This window comes from Rissa tridactyla, chromosome 11, assembly GCF_028500815.1.
Source record: "Rissa tridactyla isolate bRisTri1 chromosome 11, bRisTri1.patW.cur.20221130, whole genome shotgun sequence".
Lineage (NCBI taxonomy): Eukaryota > Metazoa > Chordata > Aves > Charadriiformes > Laridae > Rissa > Rissa tridactyla.
In genome coordinates this window covers 19,432,782-19,446,433 of record NC_071476.1, presented here as the reverse complement: position 1 = coordinate 19,446,433, position 13,652 = coordinate 19,432,782, and the positions used below count along the sequence as shown (strand labels likewise).

General features: G+C 43.9%; 1 protein-coding gene across 2 annotated transcripts in view; it reads right to left on the bottom strand.

The window, feature by feature from the left end:
- CTNNA1 (catenin alpha 1) overlaps positions 1-13,652 on the bottom strand; it is a 121,895-nt gene that overhangs the window by 76,684 nt on the left and 31,559 nt on the right. For both annotated transcript variants that reach the window (XM_054217677.1, XM_054217676.1), the window contains exon 7: positions 12,553-12,756. In XM_054217677.1, coding sequence (XP_054073652.1) covers positions 12,553-12,756 — 204 coding nt within the window. The remainder of the gene's footprint in view (positions 1-12,552; positions 12,757-13,652) is intronic.

The following is a 13,652-nucleotide window of genomic DNA, read 5'->3' as shown; positions in this document are numbered from 1 at the left end:
ACATATTCCTCATCGGATCTCCTCATTCATTCGAGTCGCAGCTCCCCCAGTAGAGTCCCACGGCGTCTGCACGGACAGGAGCAGCCCTTGAGGGTGACAAGGGGTGTGTGACAGCAGGGGTGGGAGATGAGCCATAGCCAGGCGAGCCCGGGCAGCAGTCTCACCCGCAGCTACAAAAGAGCTAAGCCTGCTTCAAACCAGGTCCCGCAACGCAGGAACATAAACTCTGAAGTTTGAGAAGACCCTGCCTTCCTCAATTAAAAGATTCCACAGGAAGAAACACAACCATCTTGTAGGCCATTAGCTCCAAAGGGGTCAATGCTCAGGTGCGAGACAGAAGGGCTTTCAGCTTCTTTCTTTTTTAAACTTTTCAGTTATTTCTGCATTAACTTCTCGTTTTCTTGGCTTCTTTCAGTCCAGCGACCTCTAGAATTGGGATTCTTTGACTCCTGGAGAGGTGCCCAAAAACTCATTCTGCCTCTAAGGGAATTCACAATTTGGCATTTAAGGGGAACGGTATCAAATGCTATAGCTGCAGTCTGATTCTGTACTTGACATCAGAGCTCTCGTGTCACCTTCTTCCCCCAAAATGACTCAATAAAGACAGTCCTCAAAGGAGAGGTTCAAAGACATAGCAGGGAAGAGCAAGCAAGCCCCGCATCACAAATTTTCCCTACACAGTTCAAGAAGCCAACTGGTGAGGTGGGGAAGACACACTCAGGAACCCTTGGAAAAAAAGGAGATTAAATTGAAGTCACCGACACAGCAGGCACCTGGGCAATATAACGTAGCCAGTTGCTCAACCCCTACACAAGTAGAATCAATTGCTGGGGTTTAGTTAAGATGCTTTGAATAAAATTAATGCATACTTAAACGCAATGCACGGTATTAGGTGAAAAAAACCTGGGGACAACACGTAAATGGAGGTGCATGACTTGGGCCAGCACTAACATTCACTGCTGTAATTCAACTGCTGGGAAGCTTGAAACACCCACCAAGACCTTCCAACACCAGATACGGGACAGACTGTGTGCGCTACAGAAGTCCCAGGGTTATCTTCCTACTCAGGAAACAGGATTTTTTTTTTTTTTTTTTTAAAAGCGTCGTATACCAATGTCACTAATTAACATCTGGAATGAACCTGAAACCTGTCAATACAAAAAGTCACAAGCTGGTATCAGGAAGGAAAAGAAACTTCAAAATATAGATAAGTCTCAAGTATGTAGTGAGGGGTGCCTCGAAGAAGATAGTTCAGGATCTCCAGCATTCCTTAATATTTCTGTGTGTATTTCTTTTATTTCTTGAGAGAAATTATGCAACTACATTCATACCTCAAGACCACATAAAAAAAAAAATTTAACAGTATCAGAATTATCTGAAGCCTTGAATAGTTGAAGACAGGGGCAGCGTGGTGGAGCCAGGGCATTTACTATGCGCAGCCTCACACTGCACGGACAGAACTTAATCTGCTATTATTAAAAAAAACAACAAACCACAACAAAAACCCACAAAAACAAAAAACAAAACAACAAACACAAGCCAAAACCCAAAACACCCCCCCCCCCAAAACCAACCCAAGCACACAAAAAGGTGCCTGCCTCACTTGTAGGTCGAACCTTAGTCCAAAATTCAATCCACTTAACACAGAGGCAATAAAAAGTACATTCATTTATTTTTCTTAATGTGTCCATCTTTTAAGTATGGGATCAAACCAGATTCCCTAAAACGCAGCAGATGAAAGGCACGCTAGAAGGAAAGCGCGGAGCAAGCAAGAAGAGAGGGCTGGGTGGCCAGAGACGCCCCCAAGGAGACACCCCGCCTGCTGCCTGACCACCCAGCAGAGCCAGCCCATTGCCCTGTGGCCACCAGGACCAACCCGTTTGTAGATACAGACCTGTGCCTCATCTCCCTCCAATTACTCCAGTGCACCTTGCTCCAGTTGCTCCATCACCCACGCCTCCTTTGCTCCACGGAGATACTCAGCTCTCAAGACACCATACCTACAGAGTTAAACGGTTTCTCAACCAAGAACCTTCTGTTTTCAAAGCCCTTTTTTTTTTTTTCTTCCCCCCATCTTTTTTTCCAAAGAGCTACCAGGCTTCACTTTCCACGTTTTTTCCGCAGGTTTCATAAAGTAACTGGTAATGTCAATTCAAGTTACATATTCAGTAAGCCACAGATGACAGCACCTCAGGCATACAGAAGAGATTCTGAGCCGAGAAGCAATTCTTTATTTTTTTGTTTCTGGCCACATATGGCAGCACCCAACGAATGGCAAAAGCCTCTTTTCTTGACAGTCGGAGGTTAACATGTATGTAGTATGAGTCAATAATCCACGAACGGCTGCACATCACGCAACATTTGCATTCAATCCGAAGCCTACAGACATTAAAGAAAAATACACACAATTTAGGAAAGGCAGTTACTTGTGAAAGTAAGCTCAGGACCATGCCACTGCCTTCTCCCTGACTACTGCTAATTTTGCAAGTGCCCAGATTTTCCTCTTATGGTCTGATGCCAAGGGAAGGCTTTTTTCAATTGGCGCTGAGGAAACTGCATCTTTTTGCACACCTTTGCAAGGAAGTTCTTGGCCTGAGAGCCTCTAGGTTTGTTGCTGTTACTGTAAAGGAGCCACTCTTTTAGAATGCGAATTCGGCAAGAATCATTTTTGAGTATACAGTCTCCGAAGCCAGGAAGTCTTTTCAAATAGGTTTGAGCAGAAGAATTTTTAACCCCGGCGTATGCAAGTTGTCTCTGCTCTGTTTCTCCTCTGCCCATTTGCTTTTAACTCCTGTCCCTCCTGCTGAAGAAACACGTCCCTCTGCAGACCAGAAGGAAGCCAAAGTTTTTCTCCTCTATTTCGACAGCTTTCCAAGATACAGCATAGCCCGCATCCTTTCCTCAGACATGAGGAGGATTAAGTCACTCTTCCGCCTCTATTTACATTCAAGAGTGCTGCCACTACTTGGATAAGCCACAAATGCTAATTATTCTGTATTGATTCAGTTGACTTTCTGGGACAAAGTAGGTCTAAAGTTCCAGGACACATTATGAGCATTACCGAACATCAGGGTGTTTTTTTTTTTTTTTTTTTTTTTTTTTTTTTTTTTTTTTTTTTTACACAGGATAAACCAGGTTAAGCAACGAACACCGTCTAGATATTAAACGCCATATCCGGAATAGAAATTCTGGGTTCCCATCAAGACCTTCACTGCTTGTGAAGGTGAAAAAAGGTGAAGAGATATTGAAAAGTGAAAAAAAGAAGTGGAGGACAAGAGGTTTTGCATAAGACCAGGGAACTGGAGAGGATGTAAGTGGTACCACACAATAACAGGGCCACGTATGTACACAGACAGCGACTGCCCTCATTCTCTCACTTCATTATCTCCTGAATCCCATCTTGCAGAAAGGCAGGAACTTAAATAGAGTTCATGTTAGATCAAGGCTAAAGAACGGGGAAGTCCAGGACTTCAGATGGAAGTATTTTGTTGTAATGCGAGAACTGTAGTATTCCAATTTTGTAATAATTCCATCATCCCTTTCCTCCAACAAGAGAAATCCAAAAGCCCAGTTGTCTGTGTAATACTTCTGCACACTGAGAGCATGATCCTGCTGGAGGCTAAAAGGCTGTTTATCCACAGATCAGTAGTCACTGTGCAAACTTCCATGCTCTGTTCCATCTATACCCCTCGATTTTGGCTTTCAGAGAGTGCTCAACTATCACCAAACGGAGCTTCATTAGGGGTGACTATAAATTTAATCTTATGTAGGCAGAGAGAGTTCAAATATTTTCCTACAAAACGGTAGAATTCAAATGAATTACGTAATAAACCACAGAATTTTAAAGCAGAAACCACGCATAGCATTACAGCATATTTATGTAAAGTGGTTTACAGCTCAAAAGTAAAATTGCTGCTGAATGCCAACCACCATATCACAAACACGCGCACACACCTTATTTCAGGTCTTCCTGCCACCAATCTTAAATGTTACTTGATAAACATTAGATGAGGAAAGGTCTGGATTTATATGGTAATATTAGAAGATACGAGATATGTGTTAACACTGGAGATAGATATATGCCAAAGAAGAAAGGGAAAAGAGATGTTTCATCAGTACAAACCTAAAGGGGTGGGGGAGGACGGAAGCCTTCACCGCCACACAAGGTATTGACAGGACTCCATTCTCAAGTTTAGACTTCGATTCTGCTGCGCAGACGAACGGAGTAAGCACCGTAAGTGAGGGCAGCAACCTTCTTTTACATTAAAAGCCTACAACAAAAATGCTGAAAAGCGTGGAGAGACTGCAAGGCTGAGGACTGCTGTACAAGACAGTTTAGACTAAGTCCCAGCTACTGTCAAATCTACCCAATTTAAGAGTTATTACCAGCAATTTTGCACCAAACAAGCGGCAAAGGCTGAAGGTAGTGGGTGGAGAAGAGCAATGATTTAAGATTTCAATAGCCTGCTAAGCTTGTGCTGGAACTGGATTTCAGGTGTGAGCGTTGGGCTTTGTTGTGATCCTTTAAGGAGGCATTAAGGCAGCCGTACGCTTCTTTAAGAAACGCATTCTCACTGCGTAGCACAAGCGCTGCCCTGGGCCTGAACAAGTATTTGGGACTCTCAAGTTGTGCCACTCGCAAAAACGAATTGGTAGCCTCAGCAGAGGCTGGCTGCGCTGACCTTTACCACCAGCCACGTCAAACAACTGGAGACCAGAAGCGCTGCCCTCCCTCCCCTCTGAGGCTCAGCACCCTCATCCCAGCAGCTTGGGATCCCTAAGCCAGCCGTTCCCCACACGCATCAGGATGAGCTCAGAGTAACCGCTGGAATGACAGGGAGCTCTGAAGAGCTTTACAACCCAAAGCTCACAAGGTTGATAAAGCGTTGCGTGAGCTGGCTGCCCTTTATTTCCACAGGCCCTTATATTACCACCTAAAAACCAAACGATCCCACAACATCTTCTGAAGTCATACCCCACGCCAAGTCCCAAACCAGGATGACGCTGGGTGAGCAGCCTGGAAGCTCTTCTCTGTGGCCCGAAAATGCCTGACTGATGCAGCGTGAAATTCTTATCATCTTCATCAGGCTTCACTCCAAGTATGCTGAATTATTTACTCTCTGTCAGCCTGTAAACGTTAAACTTAAAAACTGTATCTCTTCAGAATGGTTTTGTTTTTAAAAGCAGCATCTTTGTCAAACTGATAACGTCTATGGAAATCAGTGCCCAGCGTAACAGCACCGCTCTCTTTACTGAGCGGCAGAGTCCATGACAGGAAAATCCATCCAGGCTTTCAAACCACGTCCATCACGTTAGCATTCAAGCATCTTAAACTGACAGAAACAATATTAAAAAAGAAAGTGTAGATTATCTCAAGGCAGAATTTTTATCAGCAGCTTTATCATAAATATGGATCAGTCTGCCATTTTAATTCACGTCTATTTCCACAGAAACAGTTGCTTTCATTAGAAGGGCTATGCAAGAGCCCTTTCGAATATATAGATGCTTGCTGTAAATAAAGTTTTACAGTCATCTGAAAACTCACACGCATTCCTTTCCAAGCTTGGATCCTTGATGGGAATACAAAGCTGTGGATATCAACACTATTAATAGGCAAATTCATAATGAAAACGCATCTCCGTTCTGTAAATGGCAAATGTGTCAGGAGTAGAAATACCCTTTGCTGGTAGTTCTGAAGACAAAATTATTTCTCCCAAGAGATATTGAGTAGATAAGCGAGGCACTTTCTTGCCCATTCATTTTCAAGCATCGGAGGTGCTCAAAGGAGCTTAGGGAAGAAAAGCAGAATAGTGCAATGAAGATGGAGAAAACAGTACTTATTTGGAGTAGTACATTTCCATAAGCGCGCTAAACACAGAAACAGGGTGCAAACCAAGCATTTAGCGAGTTATGAGACCACCAAGTCTGAAACCAGGAGCGTCGAGACCTACTTCAGATATCCCGAGAGCCAAACCACACTGGCCCGCACGCAAGAGTTCCTACTCGGCAGCGTAGCACAGCGACCTGGGGTTCGACCACCTCACTTACCTTCAAGTGGGTGCTGCACAACTGTAAAGTAGATTAAAATCTAACCCTAGAAGAAATATAACCCCCCACCCCCAAACCAACCCAGCCATGGTACCCAACCACTTGAGGCCAAAGAGAAGATGAGAACTCGGGGAAAAAAATAAAAAAAAAAATCAGTTGAAATAATCTGTGCCTGGAATGCCTGCTCTGAAACCAGCCCCCAATGGTTTTTCTCCATTTGCTGCCAAGCACCTCTAATGCAATCCAGACAGCCAAGGACACAGTCAGAATGTTAATATGAAAGCATTAAAATTCCCATTGAAATAGGACCTGTCAAGCTACTTTATGTAACATGATTTATCGTTTCCAAATGTAGTAACAAGGGATTTTATTGTACAAGAGCATGTTGTACACAATGGGGCTCCAGGTTCGCATCCCGCACTAGCCAAACTAGAATTTCTGACAAAGTTTATGCTAGTACATGTCCAAGTTACTGGTGTGTGCAGGAAAGGGTAGCTATATGCATTAGAAATTGATGGGGTACAGAACAGACTTAAAGAGAGAGCTCTCTGCTCATTTCTGTGCATACTAAATAGAACCGGACACCTCCGATCGTGCTGCTGAACGGCTCTACGACAGCACTCATGGAAAGAAGCCCAACCGTCCCCATCCCTCAGGGCACTCGCATCAAGCAATAAAAATGGACTGTCAAAAGCGTAAGGAAGTTTTCATTTCCAGTCTCACGCGTCAATGGGATAACGGATGTCTTCTGCAAGTCCAATGTTGTCAAACTGAGAGCAGACTGGAAATTTCTGGTTAAGTTTCCAGCGGATGCCCTGCACTTTCTAACCCACTAAACCCCAACCTTAGAAACCACAACCTCTTATGTTTATGATGTTTAACACAGCAGCTAAAAATCAAGGCGAGCTGCTCAAGTTCTGCACTAAAAACCACTCGTGGAGAGGTACAGCACAGAGCACATACTCTGTCACGACTTACAGTTTGTGGATTTTTGTGTCTGTAGACACATTCTTCCCTCTCCGTTCTGCACACCAGCTTCTGAGAAATATTTCAGCTCTGTCAGCCCCGCTATTCTTTTTTCTACGCATTCAATTTAGGTAGTTTAGATAACATAACTGCAATAAAAACTACACATAAAAATTTGAAGCAGAGTTCATTAGTACAGCACAGAAAAGCAGAGACATTGACAAGAATTGTACCTGTTCTCTACGTCGGGAGAAGTATCATACCAGCTGCTCGTGCAAATTTATCCCCAACACTGGGATAAATTGGTAGTAGCGTAAAAAAAAAAATAAATATACTGCTTCATATTTTTTTATTTGGAGCAAACTGCAACCAGGCAATGCTTAACCACGCAAGATTATGGAGTTAGATACAAAAGACTGTTTCTGTTGTGTTTTGTTACATCGCTGCACGCAGGATCCCAGCTTTCTTACTAACTTTTTCATTGCTGTACTATTAGTCTTGACCATCGCTCCAGCACATGCTTTGTTCTGTCCTCTTGCCCTGCCTAAGTCTAGTATCGATGGCAAACTAAACTCAAACAAGCTTTGAGATTTTTTTCATTTAATTAATGAAATACACACCAGGAATGCCCGACTGCAACAGATCACACAAAGGTCTGGATCTTGCCAAACTTAGCTTTACCTTGGCCAGCAGATCCAGAGAGGGGATTCTCCTGCTCTGATCTCCTGAGACCCCACCTGGAGTGCTGTGTCCAGCTCTGGAGCCCTCAGCACAAGAAGGACATGGACCTGTTGGAGCAGGGCCGGAGGAGGCCACAAAGATGATCCAAGGGCTGGAGCCCCTCTGCTGTGAGGACAGGCTGAGAGAGCTGGGGGGGTTCAGCCTGGAGAAGAGAAGGCTCCGGGGAGACCCTGGAGCCCCTTCCAGTCCCTAAAGGGGGCCTACAGGAAAGCTGGGGAGGAGCTGTTGGCAAGGGCATGTAGCAACAGGACGAGGGGCAATGGTTTAAACTAGAGCAGGGCAGGGTTAGATCAGACATTAGGATGAAGTTCTTTCCACTGAGGGTGGTGAGACACTGGCCCAGGTTGCCCAGAGAGGGGGTGGAGGCCCCATCCCTGGAGACATTCAAGGCCAGGCTGGATGAGGCTCTGAGCAACCTGATCTAGTTGAAGATGTCCCTGCTCACTGCAGGGGGGTTGGACTAGATGGCCTTCAGAGGTCCCTTCCAATCCAGCACATTCTATGGTTCTATGACTGATGTGGTCAATTTATTGCATTCCAGGCAGATGATCCCAGATCCAAGACCTTGGACTACTCTGCTTTTACAGTGCTAGACAGAATCAATAATGATTTTTTTTAGGCCTTCCCATTCTCGCTCTGCCATTCAGCATTAGCAGTAAGAATCAAGCTTATTCCAAGTAATAAAAATCAAATGCATATAGACAGCTCATGTTTGCTATTTCAATCCAGGAGGGATCTGCAACGCAAGTTTAAAAAGGAAAACTATTTTCTGTTGGAATTGTGAGAAGTGAGCAAAAGCCATAATGGTACCCAGCTCTCCCTAGGCAAAGTGGAAGATGAGGGGGAAAAAGCTAAAAGAATCAGATGCTAACATTAAGGGATGAACAGCTGGCATTTTCAGGAATGTGGTTTATAAGCCACAAGAGGTTGGGTAATAAAATGGCAGACAACATGCAGTGGACATAGGTAATAAGCGATGTACAAGGGAAAGACCATCTAACTTAGCATTCACAGAAACGGACTCCTACCACCGTGACTCAGAAGCTAAATGTTGACGGTAGCTGTTTCATCGAGATACACCCTCGGTGCTCAGCAGCTATCAGAAAGAAAATCAAGTGTTAGGCCCTGTTAGTACAGGACTACAGAGCAAAACCAGAAGATAACATGACACTGCCTGAATCCTGAATGGCAGGCACAGTCCTGGTCCCCAGATCTCAAAGGGAATCCGAAGATCCAGACGAGGCGCAGGAGGAGACGGTGGAATGTGTCTACACCAGCATCCTGGCTCAGATCAGAAGCACACTCTTGACACTCATCTTGCTGACGCTTTGCACACAGCGATTCTCATCTCAGAGCCCTCTTGGGCCACACGAGCTGGATTCTCCGAGTGAATTGAAACAAGGAGACAGCCGCTACCGCACCAAACGCCAACTAGTACCCACTCCCCAGGACCAGGCTCAGTTCAGCTGATGCAAACTTCTGTGAAATGCAGAGCACGGGCATTGAGCTCTAACTCACTCTACAAATGCCATCCTAATCCAGCACGCTGCTTGGTAATGAGGGCACGGCCAAAGCTGAGAGCTGGTGTTGGATATCTTGTTTACGGCAAGAGCCTAATAAAATGAGGACACTTCATTCCAGGGAAGATAAGACCGAAGTCTCCTACGTTATATGTCTCAACCAACATAAGTAGCATAGAAAAGGATGAGCAAGGAATAACTGCTCAGGGTCTCTTCCTAAATGCGATGGAGGGAAACATCCAACAGAACAGGCAGAAGGCCATTCTGCTTCCAAACAGGAGGAGATGTTTCTATGCACAGCACCTGTGTAAGCAGGAGAAGTCCTAGCTCTGGAAGTATCTGAGCTGCAGACTGCCAGCACTTCGGGATACTTTGGGTAAACAAAACTACACACCTCCCTGGTTACTGTCCTCTCTCTTGTAGGATCCACTCCTGACCGCTGTCAAGACAGGGTACCGGCCTCGATGTACAAAATTCAGTCTGACCAAGTTGGACTACTCTTGAAAATGGCAAGACAGGTGTGCTACATGGAAAAGGAAATAAAACACACACCAGTCTAAGAAAAGGGGATACAAACTTCTGTAACAAACTATTGAAGAAGTAAACCTTGCCCTTCTTTTAGGGCCACAATCACAGGCTTCATCACCGTGCCAGCAGATGCAGCAGGGGTCAAGAGATCCTACAATTCAGTTTATTACCGAGAACTGTAATTCAGATAGAAACTTGTGCTACACATAGTAACGCAGCCTGCAACACTCGCAGACTGACAGACCCTCCGGGACTAGCCCACAGGGCCAATTAAACTGTGGGTCCAAAACACTAAACTTTGAGTTACAAGCTATCTAGGAAGCAGCCTTTTTATTGCCAGAGAGCTGAAAAAACAAAACAACAAAACAAAAAAAAACACAAACCAAAAAAACCACCCCAAAAGCTAGAGGCAGTCACTAAACCAGAAGGCATTTAAAACTAAAAGGGAATCTGCCTCAAGAGATTCCTGTGCTTCAACCTTTCCAGTGTATTCCTCAGAGATTCCTGTGCTTCAACCTTTCCAGTGTATTCCTCATCCAATCTCCTCTCCGAATTTTTGCACTTGGCCAATAAAGAGCTCTCATTCTAGCACTCAGATAGCATCTATCATGCACTGCAAGTGCTGTGCAATTAACAGATTTAATGCCCAATTCATTTCCTTCTTCAAAGGGAGCCTGGAGGAAAGCACGCCAGGAGATGGCTGGGTACGGTAGCTGTGGGTATATCATACATATACATGATATGACATTTCCTCTACCACTTCTGTAAGTCAGCACATCCCCACTCTTCCTGTAGATGTAGCAAGCCTTTTTCACTGTTTAGATCCCCAACTATTATTCATTCTTCAGCTTAACCATTGAGGGGGTTTTTTCTCCCCTCAGTATGGATTTTTACACACCATCCCACATTTTCACCATAATTTATCAATTGCTTTTTCCACTCCATTTCACTGAATTTCTAATCTCATTTCCCCAACTACACTGTCTACAATCATAACGTAGCAGTGACTTTAAAAAATTCAGTATGCTCCACTAAATTCACAATGTGTTGAAAGAGATAACAGAGGGAATACATTCTTTCCATCTCAGCGTGATTACTTTAACTTGCATATCAGAGACAACAGGACGCGGCTGAGGAGGAGGATAGGCATTTCTGCCAGAGGAACTCAAAGCTCGGCAGTCTTACACAGGTAGCGACCAACTTTCGATGGGAGAAATGCCACCAACTCGTACGTGCAAGACCGAGCATTTACCTCTTCCACATTTTTAATTAGTACGTGGTGGATGTTTTATTCCGAAACATGCCGATAGGGCACCATTCAATGCAGCAGCACATTTGTTAGAGGGATATTACAGATGCACCATATACTAATAAAACACCCTGCTCTGAAAGGAATTCTAAGTGGCACAACTTCGCGCCTTGCTTCCCAGCTGCAGTCTTAACTTCTCTATAATGTCAATGCTGAGCGCAAGCTACTTTCACGAGCAATTAAGACAGACTACATGAAGTACCTAGCTCAGCCTGCAGGCTATATAAGACTTGGCTTTCAGTTTCATTCAATTACTTTGTCCTTGTCTTCAGTAAACAGAAATCCTTGTTTTACTTTCTCTCTACCGCACACTGCATCTGTTCTCCAAATTATACCACCCTGAGCCCCACGCGGGAGCCTGTGGACCAGTTTCACGCTATGCTGAAGTAGTTTTCGCCAAAAGATTTGAAGGTAAGGTACATAACACAGTGATCTTCCTAAACAAATTCTACTGTCTCAAAAAGGTCTCTCTGAACCACGTTTCACCTCAAACGTGCTCAAAAGCATAAATATGACTTTGCCTCATCCCATTAAGATTTCTTCAGCCAGTTTTACTTGCCACAGTGCTACAAGCCATGTAGTTTGCTTAAGTTGTTGCCATTTCTGCTTTAGGTCTGAAATCAACTTTAACAGTATTTAAGTTTAAAGACTAGACGTAGTCTAAATCTAAATGATATCCTGACCTTATATCCCAACACAGCAAGAGCCATGCAGATTAAGACCCGCTGGGATAAGAACAAAGAGGCAATGGAGAGGGAGGGAGGTCCAATGTTGTATCACGATGCCTTCAAACGCAGAAACTCTCCCCATGACACAACACTTACTCAACCGTAGGAACAGTCTCAGGCTTTCAATACTGTGTGCACATTAAATGCCTGAACGCTGGAAAAAGTGCTCAGAGTCCAATATTTATAGCAAACTGTTCTCAGAATTTCTTATGAAATATTTGACTTGGTACATCACCTCTACACAAACTCAACAGCAACACTAATTAACTTGATTCTGAGAATCTATGTCTTTTAGCTAAAAAGATGACACAGTTAAACTTCCCAAGCTTCAACCGAAGGGAAGAAATACTACTTTTTCCAGAAGCCAAGTTACCTTACAGAAGCTGAGGCGGAAAACCAGACTAATTCTACCGAATTTCTATACAAACCAATACTAACAGTCACACAATAAAAACAGTGCCGAAGGGTTAACACTTTATGATGATAATAGCTGCTTGGAAGATTAGAGATCAGTTTTAAGATAAGTATCATTGATGATTTAAGTGTATCTGATGCTCCTGACAAGCCTTTCAGGGACTACTGGTTACTGTTCAAATTCTGTTCGGGAACAGAACAAACCAACTTGGAGACACACAGCTTCGGTTCCACATTTTAGATAATCACATGGAGTTAAAACCACACAAACTAAGCAAGCAGACGAGAAGATACTCACATTCCCCATGTATTCGGAAAGTAGATCCTGCAAGGCCTGTCGCACCGCATTACACTCGGCAACTATACGTTCCCGTCGGTCATCACGTGTGCAGGATGAATCAGCCATCAGCGCTGCTCCGCTAATGATGCTCTCCAGGCGCTCTTCCAGGGAAGGCCTAAAACGTTCTTCACTGAAGGTCGATGGATCCACAATAATTTGTTTCTAGTAAAATCAAGGTTTTAGAAATTAGTAATCAGACCAAGCAGTTAGTTACTGTTAAGTCATCAAGACTACCAATGTTTACAGCAAACCCCTGATCAGCCATGAAAGGCAAACAACACGTAATTTTGGCATTGAGGAGGATTTTCATGAGTAGTTTCGTAAAATTACTAAAAGGTTCCCCAGCAGATTACATTGCTAGTCATTTCTTGTGCGGCTTTAACAGCTAAACAAAACTTGGCCACACGAAGCCTCGTTACATGAATGGCAAAAATCAAACGTGCCAGCACAAATAAGGTTCAAAGTACAGAACTCTTCTTAACTACATGTCAATCCGGACACACCTTCGCTAGTTGACTTGTCAGCTATAGTTATCCCACCATGAAGAAAAAAACCAAGGAAAACAAATGCCCAAAATTAGCCCCATAGTGCTCTGTTGTCCTAGTTTATCCAGCCTTTCTTCTCTTCACCATTATGCAGGTAAAAACAACAGCACTCACAAATTCTCAAAGTGAAACATCAACATGAATGTTTCAAAGAGCACAGAAATCCATTTCTCCATGGCAGAAAACCATCACAGGTTTCTCTTGACGGAGTATTAGCAAGCACCGCTCGTACCGAGACTTAAGGCTGAAACAGCAATCCTGATGTACCTGCTTCTCAAGGGGCCAATACCACCACCCACAGAAGTTCACCAGGAAAAAGTGGTGTAGTGTTTATCACCTTGTGAGTACTTTCAGGTGGTTTCTTTAAACAGGTTTGCAATTTATTAAGGAAAAATGACATGGCCATTTCAAGGTTTGGTGGTTTCTTTAGGGTTTGGGTGGTTTTCTTCCCACTACAGGGGTGGGAGGGGAGGATGTTGCTGTAACTCTTTATAAAAGAGGCCCCAAAGTTTT